Source organism: Erpetoichthys calabaricus, chromosome 15, assembly GCF_900747795.2.
Source record: "Erpetoichthys calabaricus chromosome 15, fErpCal1.3, whole genome shotgun sequence".
NCBI classification, from domain to species: domain Eukaryota; kingdom Metazoa; phylum Chordata; class Cladistia; order Polypteriformes; family Polypteridae; genus Erpetoichthys; species Erpetoichthys calabaricus.
In genome coordinates, this window is record NC_041408.2 from 75617175 (window position 1) to 75644271 (window position 27097).

General features: G+C 36.2%; 1 protein-coding gene across 1 annotated transcript in view; it reads left to right on the forward strand.

Moving 5' to 3' along the window:
• The first annotated feature begins 21712 nt into the window (after nucleotides 1-21712).
• The window catches only part of LOC114666075 (fibulin-7), a 43010-nt gene continuing 37625 nt past the window's right edge, over nucleotides 21713-27097 (forward strand). Inside the window, exons 1-2 of the mRNA XM_028820813.2 lie at nucleotides 21713-22046; nucleotides 26559-26721. Of these exons, the coding sequence (XP_028676646.1) occupies nucleotides 21972-22046; nucleotides 26559-26721 (238 nt within the window). The 5' untranslated portion in view covers nucleotides 21713-21971. The remainder of the gene's footprint in view (nucleotides 22047-26558; nucleotides 26722-27097) is intronic.

Below are 27097 nucleotides of genomic sequence, written 5' to 3' on the forward strand. Positions count from 1 at the left end.
GGCACGGTGGTGCAGTGGTAGCGCTGCTGCCTCGCAGTTAGGAGACCCGGGTTCGCTTCCCGGGTCCTCCCTGCATGGAGTTTGCATGTTCTCCCTGTGTCTGCGTGGGTTTCCTCCGGGCACTCCGGTTTCCTCCCACAGTCCAAAGACATGCAGGTTAGGTGGATTGGCAATTCTAAATTGGCCCTAGTGTGTGCTGGGCGTGTTTGTGTGTGTCCTGCCCAGGATTGGTTCCCTGCCTTGTGCCCTGTGTTGGCTGGGATTGGCTCCAGCAGACCCCTGTGTTCGGATTCGGCGGGTTGGAAAATGGATGGGATGGATGGACATTAATTTAAGCAATTTGGTTGCTTTCTATTTTTGTGTTCGGTTTCTCTTTTATTAGTCAAAGACCTTATATATATATATATATACACACACACACACTCACACATGACTGATTTTGAACGTACAATCAATCTGAAACAGTACCCAAAACAAAGACAATTCAATGTCATTAATACAAATGCCACACAGACAACAAAGAGATGTTAGATTCAATAAAGGAATGCTTCACCTAAAAGTGATATTTTCTTGTATGTTACTTAACCCATGTAATTTGTGGTGGTGGCTGAGAAAATTATTTTATCTCATTTGTTCATGCCGAATGGAGAAAAAAAAGTTTGATATAACAGAGGCCAATAGTGACCAAAGCTGTACAATAACAAATGATGGAAGAAAGAAACAATTCTCATATTCCACATGTCAGTTATCCAGTCCTATGCTAAAAACTTGTAAAACACATGCTTTTTTGCTAAAATATTGTTAAGTACTGTATATGCTTCCAGAATAATCAGTGCTCATCATAAAGAGGAAATTAAAGCCTTGTGAGAATGACTTTTTGAATTGAAGACTCACCTCTCCCTCTCATTCATTGGTCAAGAGTCCTCTCTTCATTTCAAAAATTTTATTGGCCACCACCATAAACTACATGGTTTAAGTAACATATAAAAATATAATTTTTGGGAGTAGTACTCTTTAAAGCAACAGTACCACTATACTTTCCATTTTTAATTTTTTCTCTCAAAATAATTTAATAGCAATTTCTCTCTCATGGCCACTCACCCTTTCAAGAAACATTGAGTGAGCACTTTTTCGGTAGACCACCTTGTTATTTGCAATCTTTTCTGCTTGTTGTTGATGCAATTAAGAGAAACGTTCCTAGTAAGAAAAATATTTGCATAATATAAAACATTATTAACTAAATAATCTTTGGTGTCTACTAAATGAACATAAAGTGGGATCTTATATAGACAGATGTGTGCCTTTCCAAATCATGTCCAATCAACTGAATTTACCACAGGTGGACTCCAATTAAGCTGCAGAAACATCTCAAGGATGATCAGGGGAAACAGGATGCACCTGAGCTCAATTTTGAGCTTCATGGCAAAGGCTGTGAATACTTATGTACATGTGCTTTCTCAATTTTTTTATTTTTAATAAATTTGCAAAAATCTCAAGTAAACTTTTTTCACGTTGTCATTATGGGGTGTTGTGTGTAGAATTCTGAAGAAAAAAATGAATTTAATCCATTTTGGAATAAGGCTGTAACATAACAAAATGTGGAAAAAGTGATGCGCTGTGAATACTTTCCAGATGCACTGTAGTTTGTGTGCATGAAGTGTTATGATGTGCTGTGTACATTAAAAAGAAATATACTGTATACCATTTTTCTTAGAAAATGCATGAAGAGACTGATGCAAATGGTTGGGTAAACAGATAAAATGCCATTGGTGGTTTAAGAAGTGGCTGAATATCATGTGCACAGTAAGACTTGACAGTCGTCACATACACAGAACATTTCATAAGGGAAGGATAAAAGCAGAACTTAAGAAATGTTTAAGAAGGACAGGAAAATAATGGAAGGAGACTTGTATTTTAGGTATGTTAGCTGGTTGTGCTCTCTGCTGAAAACATCTCATGTCTTTAACCAATCAGAATAAATGTCATATGAATATGTAAGCTAATGAACCAATCAGAGTAAATGTCAGGTGTTACGCGAGCATTAATCCAGTATTGTCAAGGCAAACTCAGTTTTCTATAAAAGTGTGACTCTGTCTTCGCTCTGCGACCATTTTGTGACACCTCATGCTCAGGAAAAAATCCCTTAGCAGACTGCTGTGATGCAGTGCTCCTTCTACATGAACATAAATTAATGACACATGAACAAGCTTTCTCCTGCCTGGTTTCTAACTCAAAAAGGTTCTAGGAGTACACATTTCTTTTTTTTACTAAGTTTTCAATTTAATTTCTTCAACACAAAGTGTCACTGACTCTTCTGTGACAGAGCAAACAAAGCATTCATTTATGATCAAAACATGGAATACTATTAAGAAATTAGTTAAAATTAACTCCAGCAGTCACCATCTTTCCTATGACCTAGATACACCAGATGAGCTATATTTTATAAAACATATTGTAAGGGGGAATTTACAAAGAAGAATCTCCCAGACTCAGTCAGGTAACTTTCAACTACAATTTTCAAAGCTGCTGCTACTCTTGTCACATCATTTTCTGCAATTCAACCTCTGCCATTCTAAGTGTCTCTGCAACAGCAGCCACTACCCATGCTGAGCAGGTTATCCACCTCAAGCAATATGGTGCCTGGCAGACTAAAACCTGAAGAATGCCTGATATAGTTTGTGTCCATACCGATTTAAAATAGTGTGACTAAACAAAGTATTCAACAGAAATCAATGTAAAATATAATTTAAATTAAGTGTGACTTTTTAATGTTTAAAGTCATTTTAGTTTAGTGCACTTAAAAAAGTATAGCATTGATGTTGTTCATTCAACGTAAATTTTCTCTTTCAAGCAACTTAAGATTAGTCATTTAGTGTTGTAGCTTGAAATATCTGGTTTCAGATCTCAATCAAAGTAAAAAAAAATGTTTGTACCAAAGTAAGTTATGGTGGGGGGAATAAACATAAAAATCCTATTTCAGTTAACCTAATATTTTAGGTTGTTCGTGTGCTTTGTGGGAGGGGCCATTTGTATATTCTTCCGGTTGAACTTTCCAGCATGCTGGCTTTCCAACTGCTAAAAAAGAACACTTCCTGAGTGGAGTGGACGTGGCTATACAGGTCTGGTCATTTTCAGCAGCAGACTTTTATAATGGAGGATTTCTGGTAAATAACCCTGTTTTTCAACTGTTAATTTTAAGTATAAGAACTCGTAATAAAACATACTTTCCAGAAAGCTGTAGAAACATTTAATAATTTTTTGTTGTATATTTAAGATTTACACTGCAAAATGCTTGTGTATTTGCGCTAGATTTTTAAATAAATATAAAAAGTACAGCATTGGAATGTGTTATGTTCATAATATTTCTAATAGCATAAAAACATGTTACAACCAATAAACCATTTTAAATTGTAACAACTTAAAAAATAGAGTTACTTCAGTATAAAACAAGTGAATTACACCCAATCACTCTAAATGATTTGCCTCAACTTAAAAAATAGATTTACATCAGTATAAAACAAGTGAATTGCACCCAATCACTCTAAATGATTTGCCTCAACTTAAAAATTGTAGGTTCAATAAGATAAAAAGAATTATATTGGTTCAGATTGAAAATATTAAGCGGGAATCATTACCTTAATTATTTTAAGTTGAATGGAGGTTACACTTTTTTCAGTGTGTAGCAAGTCTTAAAAAAGTGTGATTAGTTTATTTTATACAGTGCCAACAGGAAGCCCTGCTATGCATTGATATTTTTTTTATTCACATCAATATTACATTAATAGGTCCTTTATAGTCAAAATGGGCTTGTAAAATAATTTTAAAATGTTTTGTTAATATAGATAGTAACCATATGAAATAAATAAGCATAATGTATGGCCCAGACATCCTGTGATTAACAATAAACAAATCAAGTACAATTAAACAATTCATGTTAAACAGCAATATAGCAACAGAGACGCCTGAGCCGTACAAAGTGAAATCAATACCAGCAAAACCATCTCATCACAAATTTAAAGCTATAGATACAGAACATGGAAAAACATTCAGTGGGCTGAGCCAGCTTCCATTCAATTAGTGGAAATCAAAAAAAAAACAAAATATTGTGAGGACAGATGGGCTGGCCAATGGCATGACCTCTTACCAAGTTCAAAGGTACCAAGGGATGGAGGAGCAGAAGCCAGAGGCCAGGAGTAGTTCCATTCCCCATACGTTAAGTGGCAGTGGTCTGCTGGAAGCTTCCCAGTTTGGACATCTACAGGGGTTCATGGGAACTGCAGTCTAGAAATGCAACTCTGTTGGGGTCCCTGCATACTACAAGGGGGTGTGCAAGTCAAAACTGAACCATGCTGCCATATTTTATACTCACCCAAAAACCCTTTCTCTCAATCATTCTTTTGTTCAATCCCATTTTTCTAAATGTTTGGTCTGGTCTCGACTGGTATTTTTGACTTTGATTTTGAATTTGTGAATTGGATTTGGTAATGGAGTGACTGTACTGCAATGCTTTCGATCCTTTTTTGGATTTTGACAAGTCTGTTCTTCCGCTTCCTTTTCAAATAGCTCTTGCTAGTTTCACTAGCAGAACAATAACGTAACCAGCAAAAAAGATAAAAAGAAGCAATCAGAATAACTATTAACAATGCATCAAAGCAAAAAAACAAATGTCAAAATGTAATCAATGTTGCATTCCTGCCAAAGTCTCTATAATTGTTTTAAATATTGATCCAAACATGGAATATGGAGACTTGCTCTTGGAGTCCTCAACTAGAGGATATTGTGATTCTGTTAAAGAATAAAAATTTGAGTGTTGAGAGTTCCTGCCCATTGAGCGGCTTGGCACTGTGGAGCATTGCTACAATGTAGGGCATTCCTTACTGAATTCTCAACCCAGTGTTACACTTAGCACTAAGAAAGGCAATGAGAATGAATAACAACGACCGTGAGAGGAAATGATAAACAATCCAGAAAGTCAAAGCCTAGAGTCAATCCTGTCATTCTTCTAATCAAAATTATAAGTCAAGGAGTTGTAAAAAGTACACAAAAATCAAAATTCAGCGACAAGGGATTCTTAAAAGCACTACTACATATGTGCACAAAGGGTTTTTGATTAGAATATATGAAAACTTGGATGCTGGCGTACCAAACTCACTGATGCTCATAGTCATATTTGAGAATGTCAATTATATAACTTCTGGGATTGTGCTCCATTGCAAAGGTTGTCGGTGGCACTGTAGGGAAAACAAAATAGCAAAGAAAATAATACAAAATACTTTTTACTAACTGAACACAAAGTACAAATTATAAATAAATTAACAAATTTACACCCCTGCCACCAAAAAATATAATAGGTATTCAAAATTACAAAGAATCAGTATAGCGTTTATATGGGTGATAATTAAACATTGTTAATAAAGACTGTTAATAAAGAATAGGGGTGCTTGTAATGGAGATCTGAAGTACTACACGGAGTGTCATTAATATAAAGGATATAAAAAATTAATCTTTCAAATAAACCTATGAGTAAACAGGACGAGTAAAGTCTAAGTTCCTTAATTTCTTAAACAGATCAGATTTCGTTCCAAGATTCTAGAGTCTTTCCTTTTTATTAATAGCCCAGAGCAGAGACATATTTCTCTTCCATCCTTACATGACACCAGTGGACACATCACAATCTGATGCATACACAACAACTGCTGAATATCGCAGAACACCCACGTCCAAGCAAATATTAATTAAATCCACATTTTCTTAAGAAATAATAATCATAAAATATATACACCTTGTCATGTGCTGTTTAATTTTCAGCTGACAACATGGTACAAGGCTTTTCCTTTGGAAAATGTAGCAAATAGGTTTTACTTTATGACATGTTTTACTAACTCCACAGCTGTTTCCTGAAGAATAAAATTTAGCTGAACTGATTTGTATTAACATTGAGTTTTTTATTTTTATTGGCAGACAAAAAAAGACTATGCTTTTTGGTTCATTTTTGGATTTTGAAGAGTGCAATGACAAAAGTCTGATGCAGATAGTTTTTTATTTTTGTTGTCAATGTTAGCAGTAATTTATTTAACATGAATCTTTAATGGAACTGAAAGGAATGGAACTTTTATCCATCCCATCGGTTGTGCTTTAGTTTGAAAACAGTGAAACAAGGACAAAAATAGGTATAAACACCAGGAGCATCAATACAAACACCTTTGATTTAAAAAGAAGGTCGATAATTCAATGCTGAGAACTTCCAGATCTACTGCTTAAAACAGCTGTTTATGTTTCACTCATAAATCTTGATTATTTACGACTCCCACAGCAGTCTTGTTAACTACTCATACTCATCCAGCTGAGAGTTTGAATGTACAATTTATTTATTAGGTGCCTTTTAAGAGCTCAAACAGAGCCTGGGTTGGAAACTCAAGATCTCAGAGGGAGTGCCTTAAAGCTTGTGCCAAAAAATTATACCATTCTTTACAGCTAGTTACCAGTGTATTTGAGGCATTACAACAGTTGTCAGGGTTATCCATATTCAGCCAAAATAATGATATGTATTTACAAATCTATGACACAATCCCTTGCTTCACTCCAAATGCCTAACTCTTTTAAAAGGGTAATTGTTTTTCTTTTACAGAAAAATTATATTCCTGAGCAGTGAGGTTAAACATTCTTTATAAAGGCACAACCATTACAATTTAGTTTCCTAGCCAGCAACACTAAAATATCAACACATAAAGGCAACTACCATCCAACTATGAAGAACAAAAGTGTAAAGTGTTTAGTTTAAAAAAAAAAAACTATATGTACTAAGGTAATGCACTATGGAAACCAATGGCAAATGTTTACCTTATCCAAAAGATCTATGAAATATTTTTAGTTATTTTTATATGTGTCTATCTGATGAATGACACAAATAGATTAAATCATCAATGAATACATATTAATATAAGACTATGAAGAATATAAAGATATTAAAAGTATTTCATTTAAATTTTGACAGGTGTATGTTAAACAGTTATAGTAGTTATTTTATCTAAAATATTTTACTGCCCATAGCATTTCTGAAAAGGTCAAACCTATTAACAACAATCTACCTATTTTTTTTAACAGCCTTTGATTTTTTTATTATTCCATTCATCCATTGCATGAATCTTCAAATTTAAATTCAAAGTCAGACAAGCAAGAACAAATTACAGGAGAATCTGCAGTAAGGTAGATCCAACCCTGGCAGGGCTGGATTAACTATTAAGCAAAATAAGCAAATGCTTAGGGCATCAAGGCAAGGGGGGCACCACAGAAATTTTCCATTGCCAGATTTATCATGGACCATTTGGTGCAAAACTGTAAATGGTGCAGCTAAATCAGATTCCGCAAAAAGGGGCTCCCACATTAAATGAAAAAATTACATTCATATATATACAATAATAAAAATAATAATATAGTAATAATAGAGGTTAATGATATATATTAATCTTGGAAATACAACAAATTTGAATCTGGTAACTGCCACATGGACCACGGTGATCGTTCTTGTCTTGGTCGTGTCATCTGTCCTGTTCAGTCATCCACTTCTACTTCCTTCTACTATAAGATAAGTCCCTCACTCTCAGCTTTTACATCTCAGCAGAAGACCCAATACTTCAGTTTAGTATAACCTGACTTCAGCTGCTGATTAACTGTGTATGGTGCATCTCTGTTGTCAGTCATTAGTACTAAAACATAAGAAATGTGATAGTTTTCATTTGTTACTAACCCTCACCTATACTGTTTCTCTTCTTGGTACTCACATGTGGAACTTGGTGTCACTGCACTAATGCCAAGTTGTTTGCCTGCCTAAGCAAAAGTCATATCTGATACATGAGCACTGAAATCATTGGGTCCTTTCATCAGACTGGCCCGCCAAGTATTGACTCAGCTGGGGAATGGCCAATAGTGGGGAAGCAGCTTGATGGCCGAGGTCTCCAGGACTCTGAACAAATCAGAATCCTACTATGTGATATCATCTACTCTTGCATTTTGCTATGCTCTTTTACTATTGCTATTGTACTGTTGCATTGTATTGAGGATTACTAGTGTTCTTTTCTGTATATTATATTGACCCCGTTTTTGACACCCACTGCACACCCAGCCTACCTGGAAAGGGGTTTCTCTATGAATTGCCTTCCCCCTTCTTCCATTTTTCCCCACAAGATTTTTGTTGGGGAGTTTTTTCTTGTCTTCTTAGAGAATCAAGGCTGGGGGGCTGTCAAAAAACAAGGCTTGCCAATGTCCATTGTGGCACTCCTTGTGTGATTTTGGGCTATACAAAAATAAATTGTATTCTATTTTACTGTAAATTTAAAAGTGACTCTAAATGGGATTCATATAAAGTTAAGTCAATAAAGAGGGAGTGGATGAACTGAAAGGTCTCAAGCTAAAGTCTGTCTACTGACTGGATTATACCAGGAACTTTCCTTGTTGTGAAACGAGACAAGCACCACAACAACACAAGCCCTTTTACTATAATACATGATGTGGAAATTAAGTCCAAATGAGATGTCCCTTGAACCTTTCGACATTGGAAGTGATCTTGTGGGCAGCCCCTGTAAAAACCTGGGGTGAAGTTTGAATTGGTATGTCCTGATAAGAAGGATGAAAGCACAAATGGGAGGAACATGGTGCGGTGAGAATATTTACACTGACAAAGTGGAAATGGAAGGTAAGTGGGAAATAGATTGTTGTAGAATCTAAAGGAGGACTATGTTTCTAATTTGTTACTTTGGTTATTCCATTTAATCATTCTGCCTCTTGTTTTTTTATTCAATGGAAGCTTTTCTTTCTTTTAAGTCTCATGGATTTAACTAATAACTATGGGTCTCTGTAATGCAGATGGGCTTTAGTAAAGATCTGTATATGTCAAAAGCTGCTAGAAACCGTTAAGTCCTCATTAGTGTATGCAGTATTGCCAATGAAAGTATAGGTTTTGCAAGGTCTTACATAAATTGTAAGTGAAACATTACCAACGGGCTGAAAAATATAATTAACTAAGTATTCCCCATGCAGCAAAAATTGAAACATTAACAACAGCCAAATCCCAATCATTCAGATTATTCAAAACATATTACACAAAAGGGCTCTGAACTGAAGAAAGGAACAACATGAGCTCGCTCATTTTTATATAGTTGCAATCATTGTTATATATGTTAATCTTAAACCGTGTAAAACATCCCTTGCATATCTGAATGCTAAAAATGTAATGAAAGGTGACATGCAATAAAAATCTAATTCTAGTAACACGTAGTACATTATCATTAAAAATTAGTTTTAAAATATCACACAAAACCGGGATAAGGTGATTAACCTGGTTAAGTTAGAAATCTGGTTTCTTAAAAACCAGTGCTAACATGGGTGAGTCTACTTATGGTGTTACCCTTTGGCAAAATTCTCATTACTTATAAAAAAATAAAAATAAATATGTTATATAGTTACTAATTACAAATCATATTGTGTTAAAAACAGTACATTACTTTTGCATTACTTCTTATTCTTTCGTATGAAACACTGTTCATTTGATTGACCAGCATTTGTTACTAAATCCTAAGCCTATACAGTATATGAACCATCATGAAGCGGACCAGAAGCACAACCAAACATGGTCATTTCTCATTTTTTATGAGGGATGTTCAAAAAGTTTTCACACTTTTTTTTAACTGTATTTATTAAGGATTTCATAAATAAATTACATCACCTTTCTACATAGTCACCTTCGTTTGCAATGCAATTTTCCCAGCATCATACCAACTTTTTAATGCCCAATTACTACTCCTCCCGCCTTCACCATTTCCAACGATGATATAAAAGTGCGGAGACTTTTTGAACGTACCCCATATAAATATGTTTAGTCCTGCACATGCCGTGAAGTAAATAACATTCATCTTTTTTTATGTCCTCAAACCAAATCTCAGAAGATTTTGTGGTATGAACACAAGCCACTGCGCCACCCAATCACACTGTTTCAGCATACTGTATCTATAGCAAACAGCTGGATGAAAACTAAACAGGCACTTTACTAACATGTCTCCATTGCCATATTGTATATACTGTACATAAAACTTGTTTCATTGGCATTAAAATTATTGCCCTTCCTCCAGGAAGTGGGTCTGAGACTTTTAAGTTAGCCGGACATCTATTGTAAAAATGGATATAATTATGAGTTCTCAATGTTTAAAAGTGTTTCAACTAAAACTAAGGAAAAAGATGTATATTTCATTAGCTGCAATAATTGGATACTAATTAAGAAGTAGTTGAAATGAAAATGTGCAGCCACTGCAGCCCTCCAGAATCTGAGCTTGACAACCCTGTTGTAGAAAAAAAGGTAATGAAGATGAATACTAAGATTACATAGTTAACATGTTTCTGTCTGGCTGCATGAATCAATTTCTAGATCAATAAAGCACAATAAATACTTAGGGTTAGGACTGGGCAAAACAAACAGCACACTTTCTACAGTAATTGGACCAAAATGTTTCCAAACTTAACTCTACTGTATGCATAAAAAAACACAATGATAAAACTGTAAGTTAGTTTATAACAAGTACAGCGAGGCTTTGAAATGTTTACAGTTCAAGTCAAGGAAAGTGTGAAGAAAAAACTGCACATTATTGATATAAGGCACAGGAAAAAGCATGCTCAAAAATAAAGAATTAATCTGAAAGCTGTATGGTGTAATGCTTAAATGTTATACATGTTAGAATAAGTATTATGGTGAAACACACATATGGAGACTCTAATAAAATATTGATTAATTGTTATTTTAACTTTATTTTTCTTTGTTAAAGTTGAAATCAATAAAATGTGCCTTTTCTCCACTGCATTGATTCATAGCAATCAAAGTCTTCTGATAAAATCAATTACTGCTTGTTTTATTATTTCACTATGCATTGCTAAACAAATAGACAAGAGACTAGAATTATCTACCTATGATATGAGAGAGAAAAAGCATGTTACATAACTCATTTATACATATTTTGAAGAAAAAAGAAAACAACATTTTTAGGTAAAAAGAGTATCTTCCATTGCTTTCTGTATAATGACCTGATTATATCTGGGCAAATGGAGAAAGCTCTCACTTCAATTAAATGAATAAAGACAGCAGCTTTATTCCTCAAACCTCAAACAAACCAGAAAGTAGTCATTAAAGTAAATGATTTTATATTGATAGCAAATATGTATGCACAAGCATCAGATTGAAATTTAGTTGAAGTTGGCAGAAAGTTTTTTTTTGGGTGAAGGGAAGAAAAAGGATGGAATCTGATGTCTTTAACTAACAACCAAGGGAGAGGTTGCTGCAGAATTTGTTAAGGAGTTAAAAGTGGATGTGTATAAAAAAAAAAGAAAATGATGTGAGAGAAGAAGTTTAACTTGACTTAAACCGCTGGAATCTAATTGAAACATTTATTAAAATAGTTCTGCATTCCTCTTAGACATTATTTAAAAAAGGAAAAATCCTAGTATCCTTAAGCTAGAACTTGTAATAAAAGACTAAAATACACCTGTTATTTTGCACCAGTAGGGGGCATTGCTTACACTAGCTTTTACTGGCTTGACATTTTAATGTAAAGACTAAGCAGGAATCTCTTCATTCAGCAACACAATAATGGTAAATGAGACTGTACTTCAGTAATATATCAGTCATGCCACATAAAGTTTTTAGTCATGTGTATATAGTAGAAAGAAAAGTATAGCTGCATATCTCCTCAAAATAATTCACAAAATCCATCCATCCATTCATTATCCAACCCACTATATCTCAATCACAGGGTCATGGGGTAATTCACAAAATGAAATATATAAATAAAAAGTATGCATAGAATACATAAATATACAGTATATATACACTCACACACACACAGACATGCACACAAAATGTACCATTTCCTGGAAGGAAGGAATGATTAAAGCAACAGTGTAGGATGGCAGAGGTTTATTTCTCATAGCCTTTCTAGGGTCATGAGTTTTGAATAGAAGGCAGCTAGGTGCAGACTTATATAGTTAACTAGTGTAGTGTGAATGGTTATGCAGACATATACAGATATAGACCTTTAAGATATTGTTATTATGGAGGAAGTATTGACTAACAGTGAAAAAAGCAACACCCCCTCATCACTACATGGGTAAGGTGTACAAATGAATAGGCTTCATTAATTCAACTACGATTTTCCATTACTAGGGCTATACTTTATTACTATAATAAGTAACCAGAGTGTAATACTTTGCATTTGACCAAATGATGCTCTATGCTTGAGATCCTTGCATAGGTTATACACATTTTCCATGTTTATCTGAGTCATAATGACAACGAGCCATATCCTATTGTAAAAACTGCCAAATTTTTCACCACTGGCACACAGATGATTACTCTGTTCGTCTGTCTGGAAAGTGTTAGAGATAGCAACCACAATATTCTTTGGTGTTTATTAACTCAGTGTCACTTGAACTTCTGTAGCCATCTAATAAATTACCATTGCTCCATTTATCCACCGTGGCTTACATTTCCAGGACAAAGGCATTTTGATGATACATGGATACAAGTGTATGTGCTTTACCACTAGACATCTCACCGCCACCCCAGCTATGAACAATTTCCATTTTTAGCAAGCATTTTTAGCTCAAGCACTGGATGCCAAAGATGGCTTATTCATGTTCGGAACTTACCTTAGCTTGTCATTACTTTGGTGGTTCACTTCCTTGACTGCAATATCTTTTTACCCACTAAAACATGTTATGATATGACTATTATCTCATATAAACTATGAAACTGCCCCCCCCCCCACCTTGGTGTATTTATCACACATATAAATCATTAGGCGAGGAGGGTTGCACAGATGTCCACTCTTTCTGAACTACACGTACACACATTCTTTGAAAGTCTGTGAAGGAAATTGGGAGCAATTAAGAGGTAATCTGCTACACACAATTTATTACTAAACACACCAATATGAAACATTTTGGTATATAAAACACAAAAACATGTTTTCTTATATTAACATAAATTACCGACATCCTATTAGTATACCAGTTAATCTCTTGCAATAATGATGTCAATGATAAATAATTGATTTTTAAAAATATTTTATACAGTATATTAATGGAGTTTAAGTATATACTCTACACAGTGAAGTCTCTACAGTCCATACATTTATTATTCTCACCTCTTACTCCAATTTATTGCTACACAGGACTATTCCAGCAGCATGGCAGAAACCAGCTCCAGTGGATGCCTGTCCATTGGAGTTAGAATTATTAGGTCTACAATTTGAAAAGAAGAAATAGTAATGCTGAAAGTACAAATTGGCATAAAAAGCCATGCTATATATCTAATATATCATAGCACAAAATGTTAGAGAAGGCAGATTTCAAGATGAGAGGCAGAGTTGGATCATAACTTATAGAATGTAGGATCTTTAAGAGAACAACTTCCCAAAAGCTAAAGTCCTGCTTGGGACCAGAAGTGCAGTTATAAATAGCTGGTGTAGTATGCAGAAAATAACCCGGCCACAGGGGATGCATAAACCAGTGTGTTTCTTCATACCGGTCCCAAGCCCAGATAAATGGAGAGGGTTACGTCAGGAAGGGCATCCGGTGTAAAATTTTGCCAAATCAATATGCGGACAACAATTCAAATTTCCAGTATGCAGAAAATATAAATAATAATTTGTACATCACTGTGACTTGTTTCAAATGGTTATGTAGACATATACATTGGATGCTGCACATTGGTGGACGTTGAAGTGGCTCCTCACTCACTATAGCTATATAAATATAAATAATTATTATGTGAAACTGACACAAAAATTTGTTCTGCAGGAACTTTCTCAATTGCAAAATGTAAAACTAAGTAAAAAGATATCTGGGAGATTTTAAAGTTTTTTGGGGGGTTGAAAACAAAGATCATTTCTCTCTAAAGTTTCATTCCCACTTCTGTGTTTACCTGTGTTCTTTTTGCCAGCTTTGCAATGCATGCCGTCTGTCACACTCCTGTCAAATCAATACTACTTATGCCTCTCAGTCGCATCATTGCGGAGATACAGTGCATTTTTTTTCAACGTAACATGCTACTTCTTTTCCACATGAACATCAAAACACCCCATTGTGCGGATTGTTGTTTCTTATTCACAGTACTTGGGAATCCAAAACTTCCCCTCCATCTGTTGTTGCCTAGCAACTGTCATTTCCCTGTACTTGATTCCTGTACAAGAGGATGATGATACTGTGCATGATGATACCTGCACTGTGGAGCTTTGAGTTTCTTTTCTGTCTCTGATGCAAAGTGGGCATTGTACTACCAGAACACATCTGGAAATTCAACATAATGTCTACATATGTCAAAAAATTAGTCCTTTGATTTTTTTCACTACAGATCTTCATTTAAATACTAAATGACAGATGTATAAGAAACTGATGCATGTAAATGCTTTCAGTGAGTAACTAAAAGCCTTTCTATACTTGTGTCAATGGCATAAACTTCCCTGGAAGTGAAACACAATTTATATCGTGAATTTTTTTTGTGAAACAAAACAGCAGATTTTGCTGGGAATTCAGCTTTGTGCAAATCGTTTCGTCCATCACTAGTGACGCACATCCATAACAACAGACAATCACAGCCTAAAGGCTAATTAAAAACAGAGTTTTTAATAATAAAGAAAACTCTGTATCCCCTTGCCTTCTAAACCATAACAGAACTATTGAACACTTCTCGTGGTTTAAAGAAGAAACTGCCCATAAAGGAAAACAAATCAAATTTACAAAGTGAAATTTAGCTTTGATATTGCAAGGGGAAATGCAGCTCAATATATTTTTATAATACAAGCACACATATTTTTAAAATCTAAAATATATTACTTGGGTGAAGACATAAAAATTCTGCTATGGTATTTCACTGATTAATAATGTCTATTGCCACCAAAGCTGCAAAATTATTTCAGATATGAACATAAAATACCTCTGTTAAAAAGGAAACTAATATTACATCAACTTCAAAGGCTAAAGTAAAGCCTTGAGTACTACACTTTGTATTCCATCACTCACTGTAATGACTTATCACCCATGGCACGTATCTGTCTTTACCTCCTTTTAGATGCCTGATACACTGTGGATTCTAGTCTTTCAAAGCTTTGAGTGATGATTATTACACTTAATAATAATAATAATAATAATAATAAGTCTTAACACTATAACACTTGATCTTCCAGAAGACATTCATGTTTCAAAGAGGTGTTGCAACTTAAGAAAATAAAATAAAAACTAAATAAACTAGAAAACCTACTTCATCCAATTTGGGGTCACAGGGGTCTGAGCCTATCCTGGTGGCATTAGGCGCAAAGCAGGAATCAAGCCTGGACAGCTAGGAGGTCAGTACATTGTAGGGTACACTCGCTTACACACCCATATGCTCTATCATGCTGGGACTAATTTAGTGTCACCAGTTAACTTAATATGTACATCTTTTGGGATATGGGAGAAAAACTTATTAACACACCAGGAGAACATGCAAACTCTACATGAGCAATAATAAATTATGAAATTCAGATCTATCTGTAAAGCAGCAGCACTAACCATTGTGCTACCCTAAAACATAAAAAATGAATAGTCCCGTACTGTATGAGGCTGCATGATGGTAGAGTATTTCTTTTCTGAAGTGCTTTCTATAAGGATGCTGCATGGTCTTTCTCTTGACATAAGTGATTCTTGCCTTTTTTGAATAATCCAAAGAACTGTTTACAAGGTTTTTTTCCAGGGCAGTTTTAAGTGTGGCTCTCAATGTTGCTAAAACAGGTTTTGGATTTCTGTTGACTTAAACTGAAATAAGAAGATTTGGATGAATGAATGGAAGTGGCTCGCTTTTAATGAATGAAAAGAAAATTGTAAATTTCTTTTAAAAATTGATATCTATTATGTATATTCATACATTTATTTTTTCTTTACTATTTAACAATGCAAATTAACCCAGCCACAGGGGGTGCACAAACCAGTGTGTTTCTTCATGCCGGTCCCAAGCCCGGATAAATGGGGAGGGTTACGTCAGGAAGGGCATCCGGTGTAAAATTTTGCCAAATCAATATGCAGACAACAATACAAATTTCCAAACCGAACTGGTCGAGCCCCGGGTTAACAACGACCGTCACCAGTACTGTTAGCCAACAGGGTGCTGGTGGAAATTGGTCTACTGTTGGCCGAAGAAGAAGGAGAAGGAGAAGAAGAGGGGGGAGATGTGTCCGGAGGCAGGAGGAGAGGAGGAAAGTAAACAGAGTGGAAATGAGGGTAGGAACTTTGAATGTTGGCAGTATGACTGGTAAGGGGAGAGAGTTAGCAGATATGATGGAGAGAAGGAAGGTTGATATATTGTGCGTGCAAGAGACTAAATGGAAGGGGAGTAAGGCCAGGTGGATCGGAGGGGGATTCAAATTGTTCTATCATGGTGTGGATGGGAGGAGAAATTGGGTAGCAGTTATTCTGAAGGAACAGTATGTCAAGAGTGTTTTGGAGGTGAAACGAGTGTCAGGCAGAGTGATTATTATGAAGCTGGAAATTGGAGGTGTGATGATGAATGTTGTTAGTGCATATGCACCGCAAGTTGGGTGTGCAATGAGTGAGAAAGAAGATTTTTGGAGTGAGTTGGATGAAGTGATGAACAGTGTACCCAAGGAACAGAAAGTGGTGATTGGAGCGGATTTCAATGGGCATGTTGGTGAAGGGAACAGTGGAGATGAGGAGGTGATGGGTCGGTATGGTATCAAGGAGAGGAATGAAGAAGATCAGAGGATAGTGGATTTTGCCAAAAGGATGGAGATGGGTGTGGTGAATACGTATTTTAAGAAGAGGGTGAAGAGTTGATCTGAAGGTGATTGAAGACTGCAAAGTGGTGGCAGGGGAAAGTGTAGTTAAGCAGCATAGGATGGTGGTCTGTAGGATGAAGTTGGAGACCAAGAAGAGGAAAAGAGTGAGAGCAGAGCCAAGGACCAAATGGTGGAGGCTGAAAAAGGAAGATTGCAATGTTGAGTTTAGGGAGGAGGTGAGACAGGCACTGGGTGGCAGTGAAAAGTTACCAGACAGCTGGGAAAAAACAGCAGATGTAGTAAGGGTGACAGCAAGAAGGGTGCTTGGCGTGACATCTGGAATGAGGAAGGAGGAAAAGGAAACCTGGTGGTGGAAAGAGGAAATACAGGAGAGTATACAGAGGAAGAGGATGGCAAAGAAGAAGTGGGATAGTCAGAGAGATGCAGAAAGTAGACAAGAGTACAAGGAGATAAGGCGCAAGGTGAAGAGAGAGGTGGCGAAGGCTAAAGAAAAGGCGTATGATGAGTTGTATGAGAGGTTGGACACTAAGGAGGAAGAAAAGGACCTGTACCAATTGGCTAGACAGAGGGGCCGAGCTGGGAAAGATGTGCAGCAGGTTAGGGTGATAAAGGATAAAGATGGAAACATACTCACATGCGTGGAGAGTGTGTTAAGCAGATGGAAAGAGTACTTTGAGAGGCTGATGAATGAAGAGAACGAGAGAGAGAAGAGGTTGGATGATGTGGAGATAGTGAATCAGGAATTGCAACAGATTAGCAAGGAGAAAGTAAGGACAGCTATGAAGAGGATGAAAAATGGAAAGGCCATTGGTCCAGATGACATACCTATGGAAGCATGGAGGTATTTAGGAGAGTTGGCAGTGGAGTTTTTAACCAGATTGTTTAATGGAATCTTGGAAAGTGAGAGGATGCTTGAGGAGTGGAGAAGAAGTGTACTGGTGTCGATATTTAAGAATAAGGGGGATGTGCAGGACTGCAGTAACTACAGGGGAATAAAATTGATGAGTCACAGCATGAAGTTATGGGAAATAGTAGTGGAAGCTAGGTTAAGAAGTGAGGTGATGATTAGTGAGCAGCAGTATGGTTTCATGCCAACCCAGCCACAGGGGATGCACAAACCAGTGTGTTTCTTCGTGCTGGTCCCAAGCCCAGATAAATGGGGAAGGTTACATCAGGAAGGGCATCCGGTGTAAAATTTTGCCAAATCAATATGCGGACAACAATTTTGGATGATCTGCTGTGGCAACCCCTAACAGGAGCAGCCGAAAGAAGAAGAAGTATAGTTTCATGCCAAGAAAGAGCACCACAGATGCAATGTTTGCTCTGAGGATGTTGATGGAGAAGTATAGAGAAGGCCAGAAGCAGTTGCACTGCATCTTTGTGGACCTGGAGAAAGCATATAGGGTGCCTCGAGAGGAGCTGTGGTATTGTATGAGGAAGTTGGGAGTGGCACAGAAGTATGTAAGAGTTGTACAGGATATGTACGAGGGAAATGTGACGGTGGTGAGGTCTGCGGTAGGAGTGACGGATGCATTCAAGGTGGAGGTGGGATTACATCAGGGATCGGCTCTGAGCCCTTTCTTATTTGCAATGGTTATGGACAGGTTGACAGATGAGATTAGACAGGAGTCCCTGTGGACTATGATGTTTGCTGATGACATTGTGATCTGTAGTGATAGTATGGAGCAGGTTGAGGAGACCCTGGAGAGGTGGAGATATGCTCTGGAGAAGGCAGGAATGAAGGTCAGTAGGAACAAGACAGACTACATGTGTGTAAATGAGAGGGAAGTCAGTGGAGTGGTGAGGATGCAGGGAGTAGAGTTGATGAGTTGAGGTGGATGAGTTTAAATACTTGGGATCAACAGTACAGAGTAAGGGGATTGTGGAAGAGAGGTTAAAAAGAGAGTGCAGGCAGGGAGGAATGGGTGGAAAAGAGTGTCAGGAGTAATTTGTGACAGACGGGTATCAGCAAGAGTGAAAGGGAAGGTCTACAGGACGGTATTGAGACCAGCTATGTTACTGTATTTGGGTTGGAGATGGTGGCACTGACTAGAAAGCAGGAGACAGAGCTGGAGGTATCAGAGTTAAAGATGCAAAGATATGTACTGGTTGTGATGAGGATGGATAGGATTAGAAATGAGTACATTAGAGGGTAGCTCAAGTAGGACGGTTGGGAGACAAAGTTAGAGAGGCGAAATTGCGTTGGTTTGGACATGTGTAGAGGAGAGATGCTGGGTATATTGGGAGAAGGATGCTAAGGATAGAGCTGCCAGACAAGAGAAAAAGAGGAAGGCCTAAGAGAAGGTTTATGGATGTGGTGAGAGAGGACATGCAGGTGATGAGTGTAACACAACAAGATGCAGAGGACAGAAAGATATGGAAGAAGAAATCCGCTGTGGCAACCCCTAATGGGAGCAGCCGAAAGAAGAAGATTTAACAATGCAAATTAGTGCTTAGAAATTTTTTTTCAACAAGTGCATGCCATCAAGATGCAATAAGTAGTACTGGCACCTCATAGCATTTGAAACCTGGTTCAATTTTTGGCTAGGATTGCTTCCAAATGGACCTTTCATGTTTTCTTTGCGTTTTTATTGGTTTTCTATAGGGAATGTGGTTTCCTGCCACAGTCCAAACACATGCTTGTTAGACTGATTGCAAATTGTAAATTAACCCGCCATGAGTGAATACACTTTGTGATGGACCGGTATCTCATTTGGGATCAGCTCTTTTCTTGAAAACCATTGTTGCTAAGAAGTAGGAAATGGACAAAGGAGGGTACAGAAAATGGAAAGTGGGTGGATGGTAAAATGTTTAAAATGAATCCAAACCACATGATTGTGATTGATTTGGATGGGAAGATGATTGCTTTTTCTGGAGATGCCAACTGGGCAGTTGCTTCCATTTTTGGTTTATGTGAACCTTATATAATCTAAGATTGAATGTTGGCATTCATGTGCACTGAAAAAAGTATAACATTGATGTTGTTCATTCAATGTAAATTTTCTCTTTCAAGCAATAAGATTAGTCATTTAGTGTTGTAGCTTGAAATATTTGGCTTCAGATCTCAATCAAAGTAAAAAAAATTGTCTGTGCCAAAGTAAGCTATGGTGGAGGTAATAAACATAAAAATCCTATTTCAGTTAACCTAATATTTTAGGTTGTTTGTGTGCTGTGTGGAAGGGGCCTTTTGTATATTCTTCCGGTTGAACTTTCCAGCGTGTTGGCTTTCCAACTGCCAAAAAAGAAGAACACTTTCCCGAGTGGAGTGGACGTGGCTATACAGGTCTGGTCATTTTCAGCAGTAGACTTTTATAACGGAGGATTTCTGGTAAGTAACCCTGTTTCTCAACTGTTAATTTTAAGTACTGTATAAGAACTCGTAATAAAACATACTTTCAAGAAAGCTGTAGAAACGTTTAATAATTTTTTGTTGTATATTTAAGATTTACACTGCAAAATGCTTGTGTATTTGCACTAGATTTTCAAATAAATGTAAAAAGTACAGCATTGGAATGTTCATAATATTTCTAATAGCATAAAAACAAGTTACGACCAATAAACCATTTTAAATTGTAATAACTTAGATTTACTTCAGTATGAAACAAGTGAATTACACCCAATCACTTCTAAATGATTTGCCTCAACTTAAAAAATAGATTTACATCAGTATAAAACATGTGAATTGCACCCAATCACTCTAAATTATTTGCCTCAACTTAAAAATTGTTGGTTCAATAAGATAAAAAGAATTATATTGGTTCAGATTGAAAATATTAAGTGTGAATCATTACTTCATTATTTTAAGTTGAATGGAGGTTATACTTTTTTCAGTGAATGGTTTCACATTTTTGAGTTGTGTTAAAGAATATTGATCAGATAGTGACGTTTATAAATTAACATATTGTATGTACTTCAGGTTTCACATTTTGGTAGAGAACATCTAAAATATATTTTGCTGTTAATGGTTATGTCTCGTGTTTATATACTGTATTATTAAGTATCAGACACAAATAACCTTGCTCATTTTGTTTTGTATATGCCTGTGTCTGACATAAGTAGCTTACATTTTTGATAACAGTAATTGTCATTTTATTGCTTGCGTTATAAAGTAAAACACACCGCTTAATCCAGGGGTTCTTCACCTGAGATCCGTGGACCCATGAATGAGTTTCAAGGGGTCTGTGAGAGTTAGATAAAAATTAAAATTTACATTTACTATACAGCCCGGTACTGTTGATTTAGAGTAGATGTCGTAGTAGTATTAGTAATGGTCGTAGAAAACGTAGTAGTAGATCTGTTTTAATTTCCACAAGAGGATTGTATTTCATAATTATAATGAGTGGTCAATACTTTTTACATAAAAAGGAGTGTTTTAGATTGTTTACTTTAAAGTTTAATAATACTTGGTGTATGTCATATATGTACGAGACAATCAAATCTCGATAAATAAAGTACTGTACATTATATTCATTGCATGCAAAGTTGGGTTTATGTGAATATTTCTGGGGAAGGGGTCCATAGCTTTCATCAGATTCTTAAAGGAGTCCTGACTCAAAAAAAGGTTAAGAATCACTGGTAATCCAATTCTGTGTCGCTGAGCACTGACATTTTTGTTATTGATAACCATAGATATTCAGAAATACTTACAATTTAAGGCATTGATTTTTTTTTTACTTTAACTTCTATACTGCAAAGCCGAAGTTTGTTCTCTTCATCTATACATCGCTAAATGAAAATGTGGTTGTAACTAAATATCAGGACGAGATTTTTCACACATCGCAAATCGAGCTGTCCGGCCAGCGCACGCTGTCACCGAGCAATTGAGTTACACAGACAGAGAAAACTATTCGGAATTGACCACTACACTCACTACTATTCTGTGGGAGGGACTACACCAGTCATTCTCCCAGTTCCCCAAAGTTTTCGGTAACAGTTCAGAAGACGGCGGAGTTAAGCGACAGCGGAGTGGGACGAAGTAGAAGTCGACGAGCATCGCGATTTTGATGTACCGCGTTTGAGAGCAAGGAGCCGCAGTGAACAAGCGCGCACTCGTGGCCGACAGACTCGCATCGGGCACGTTAACTGGACATTGGCGCTCGTTACATCTAGGTCCTCTATCATCGTTTCGCGTGGTTTACAAACATGACCGCAGGATTTCATCGCCTCTACCTACTGCTGGTACTGTGTTTGCTGGTCATCCACGCTGGCGGAACGCAGGTACGTGTATTCCCTGTCCTCTTACCTGCAGCTTACCGTATTCTCTCCACGAACAAGTGCCACACCGGGCTGCGAAGCCTTTCACTTGACCGTCAAAGGTACCCGAATAATAGCCGAACCCGGCAGAGGGTCCAATTTGAAAGCCAGATTTGCCAAATATCCAGTCTGCTAATTGTATCTTCTTTAATACGTTTACACAAAGGATTTGGCGGTACATGCACGCCAGTAGTAACCGCCAGGTTTGTTGTAACTCATTATGTGCGGAAAACAGTACCGCGCATTCTGAGCTGCTGAACAACACTGGCGACGTACTGTAAGCACTGATGAAGTTGAGTATTACTGCATAGGGCTGGATACACGCATCAGATATCAACATGCAACCGTAGATTCAAGTGTATGTTGGTTTCGTTAAGATTTTTTTTAAGTTCAGGCAGTTTTGCAACACTGTTCCAATCGATTTATCGTCATTTGGCTCAACCAACACTCATGTCACGTTTCATATGAAAAGATGGATCAGCAAATGCGTGGAGATACTATAAAATACTGATTCACCAATAATGCACAGTCAAGTGTAAAGTGTATGTTAAACTGCACTTGGAATACAAACAATAATGCCAAGTCCTGGAATATGCTAAACATGCATAGCCGTTTCTATGGCTTCAAGTTTATCTTAAAATCATGTAGGTTATGCTGTTAAGGTTTCTTTAAGTTCAGGCAGTTTTGCTTCACTGTGTTTTAATCGATTTATCAACATTTGGCTCAACCAACGCTCATGTCACGTTTCGTATAAAAAAGCTGGATCAGAAAATGCGTGGAAAGATACTATAAAAAACGGATTTGCCAATAATACACAATCAATTGTAAAGTGTATGTTAAATTGTACTTGGAATACTTAAAATAATGGCAAGTTTTGAAATATGATAGCAATGGTGCTTGGTATAGCCATCCATGCATTCTCCACCCACCTTGTCCAGTTACTGGTTGCAGAGAATCAGAGCCTAAGGTGCAGCAGGATGCCGGCCATTGCAGGGCACACACTCCCCCACACTCACACACTCATACTGGGGCAGTTAGTCTGGCATGCGCATCATTGGAATGGCAGCAGAAAAAAGCTTCACACAAACAGCTCTCAGGCATAGGATTTCTGATGTAATATTTTTTGTATTGTTTTAATTTGTTTTTAAAGTTTGCATATAAGTCGTTTTTTTAACTGAATAGATTTGTTTTTGCTGAAGTGTGACATTTTAACTTATTTTACTCTTAAGTAACAAAAAGTGATTTTATTTGGTAAAAAATAGTCTCTCATTGCAGTAAATAAGAGAAAGCAGAAAATAATAATCATGCTTGCTGTGTAAGGGTAATGGAAGGTACTGCTGGCAACAATAGTAAAAAATGTAATTGTTCATATGTCAGGCATATGCAATCCAAAGTTAGTTTCTAAAACTCATTGATTTTAGCAGTCGGAAAAAATAAACTACGGTTGAAGTAAAATCATAACATCCACAAAACATCTTTAGATTCAGGACCACAAAGAGCTTTAACATATGCCAAAAGTACTAGCCACAAAGCAGCAACCAACCATGTAGGGAGCACTCAACTATTGAAGGGCACACGCATGGATACACCCAAACCCATACTTACATGGGATAAGCTGTGGAGTTGCCAATTAATCCAGTAAATATATATTTGGAATGTGGGTACAAATCTAAAGTATCCAGAGAAACTCCTTCCCCACAAACCCAAACAGATTGTGATCAGCCATTGAATACACAGGGATTGCTGGATATATGAGGCAGCAGCGCTAACCACTCTGCCACTATGTCACTGAGGCAGATGAGTAAATGATACTTTTACAGTGATTTAAATCAGGTTCTTTTTTCTCTCTTTTTCTAGGTACTTTTCCAGTTCCAGTACAATAGAGCACTGTGCAGGAAACAGTCTTGCACTGTTTGTAGAAGTGGTGTATATTTTCAGTCAGATAGTTTTTGAATGAACATTGCAGAAATATGCATTAATAACAATTTTGATGTACAAAGTTAACTATACTTTATTTCTTATGTAAGTTGACTTTGCATGTGACCATGAGGAAATTAGTTCTCAATTTATCATTATGCTTATTCTTTGTTTTAACTTTCAAAAGAATGTACTACTTTAGATGAATAATGCCTGATTAAAATATACTATTAAAATAAATATTTACTGTTTCATAATGATGTTGTCAGAGTTGTGAGTGTTCAAATAAAGTGATTGTAAGAGCCTTATGCATTTGTAAACTATGTTGAACTACTAAAGCTTAGATATTAATCTCTTATTAATGAACATATCTATTTTACAGTTAAATCCTAACATCTCGTAAAACATATAATTAGGCTTATTATACTCTATTATACTCTTTTGTTACAATAAAGTGATGGCTGAGTGCGGGCGGAGTGATGGCTCTGAGGCTAAGGATCTGTGCTGGTATCCAGAAGGTTGCCGGTTTGAATCCCCCATCACTGCCAAAAGAGATCCTACTCTGCTGGGCCCTTGAGCAAGACCCTTAACCTGTAATTGCTCCAGGGGTGCTGTACAATGGCTAACCCTATGCTCTGACCCCAAGGGGTATGCGAAAACTAACAAATTCCTAATACAAGAAACTGTATAAGGCAAAATAAAGAACAAAAAAAAAATGTGAAAGATCATGTTTAAGCCTCAAATATCATTAAGATGTTTTAGGATATTGTACTTTTTCTTCTTTAATTTATTAAGTAACATACCTTAGGTCTATTATTTTTTATTCAATTTTGAATAGACTTTAATTTGAGTGAAAAATTCTTTTGAGTGAAATAATTCTTTGTTTATTTAATAATGCCCTTATGTAGTTTTCATTCATATTTTAAGTATAATGTATAAAAACACTTCACATTGTGTGTGTACCATTTACATATTTATTTGCACATTTTTTTTGAAGGCTTTACAAAATTTGTTAAGAATTTAGGAACAAAACGATGTTTTTTACTTCTTATGTAGACAATTTACATGTATGGCTAATAATATATATTGATAGAACTTAAGGAAATTAATGTTTCAGTAAGTGACTTGTGCTGGGTCCCAGACTGAACCAGGGATGCTATTTCAATCTGTGACTATAGTTTTAATTTAACTCCCTTAGACATATTCAACAATAGTGATTACAAAGATAGTTCAAAGCAATTTGCTTTTATATTTGGTAAAACAAATTCCTAGGACAAATATGCAATGGATTAAAACATAAGCAGAACCATTTTTTGTTTGCAGTTTGTTTCCATTTATTTGATAGTTTTCATTATTAATATTAATATCATTCACCCAACCAATTTATAAACCCATTTAATACTGCTCCTATGTCGAGAAAACCAGGATCTATTGCTGCATTGTGGGTGCAAGATATAGACTTACCCTGAACCAAGGGCAAAACATAAGACTTACACAGTCTATGTCATTTACACTGGACTAAGACAGCGGTTAACCTGCCCTACAAGTGTTTGGAATGCTGATGGGCAATTGGAGTGTTGCTAGTATTTAGAAAGATATAATTACTGTCTTAAAGCAAAGAGTATCATCATACATTTAAAAGTAGTTCTATTCATTATAGAAGCTATTTATTTTTATTTAATAATGCATATTCCCTTTTCTTTAATATTAAAGCCATTATCAAATAATGTAATTACCGATAATGTTTTGGCAAATTTTTCCTTTTGACAGTTACTTTATTATTATGTAGTGTTAGCTACTAACAGGTAATTTCAGTGACTAGTGGTTTATTAAACATGATCCTTCTTATAACAATGTATATAGCAGCAGCTTTTGATTTCAGAGTTTATTTAAGGATTTAGGACATGAATAATACATTAGATGCATGGCATTCGTAACTTCATATTATCATCAATGGTTGACAGATGTTCAGTCTATAAGCTTTGAAAATGTAGTTTTAAACATGCTGTGCAGTTTGATACTGTCATTTTTATGCACAGTAACAAAACATATTTGTAGGGGTATACTTTGTCCAAAAGTTTTATTATTTCAATATCTCACCTATTAAAAAGGATGCTTTAAAGATAAATTTTAATGGGGATTCTGCACTGGTGCCTTCCAATACACACAAAATGCCTTTGGATGGTTATCTGGTAGCATCTGTTTAACAGCTTTACAGCAGCTGCAGTATGCAGTCTCCTTTATTATATCCCACAAGCTCATTTGCATTCCATCAAGGATGGCTTGGAGGAAGACAATTGAATATTTTTGTAGTTGTTGTAGCAGTTTGTGGAAGTTTGAGACAGCTTAGAAAGAGTTTGCAGCACCACTAAGTAATAGATACGACCATTATCAATACAATTATTCTATGTAGATAATTAGCTGAGAAAAGATTTGTAGAAGAAGAAGTAGATAGGATTTCGAAGATTCCATAAAAAGAGCAAACCATCCAAAGAGCTGCTTTGGCTGAAAGAGCTAAAGAAAAACTGTAATAAAATCCCCAATGTTGTTTTTGGACAGAGTTGCTTGGACAGACAACATATTATGACTGTGCTCCGCCAAATGGAAAAACTGTTGAAAGGGCAGGAAACTAGATTTACAGAGGGACTTCGTATTATGAAATCCAAGCTGACAGCCCTTCAGAATTCAGTGTCCAAATCATCATCTGGAGATGTAAATACAGGTGAGAGATTTTATATATGTAATCTATACAAAAAATATATATACAGTATGCTAATGTGTATGTGTCAAAGGTCTATAATAAAATTCATCACAAAGTTTTAAAATCACAGCTTTTCAAAAGTAAACCATACATTTTTACATGTGTAATATAACATCAATTTTAGATACTCTTATTAACCAGAGATTGACATGTCTTTTTAAAGTTTTCATAATCAGTTGAATATCTTGTGGAAAGCTCTAAGTTCAGAAGAAAGGTAAACTAAGTGTGACATGAGCTATTTTATAAGCCCCACTAAATGAATGCTCAGAGAAGGTGTCAGCAGTCATTAAAGGTGAATGCCATCCCAAAAATGCTCATTTGCTGTTTATACAAATGC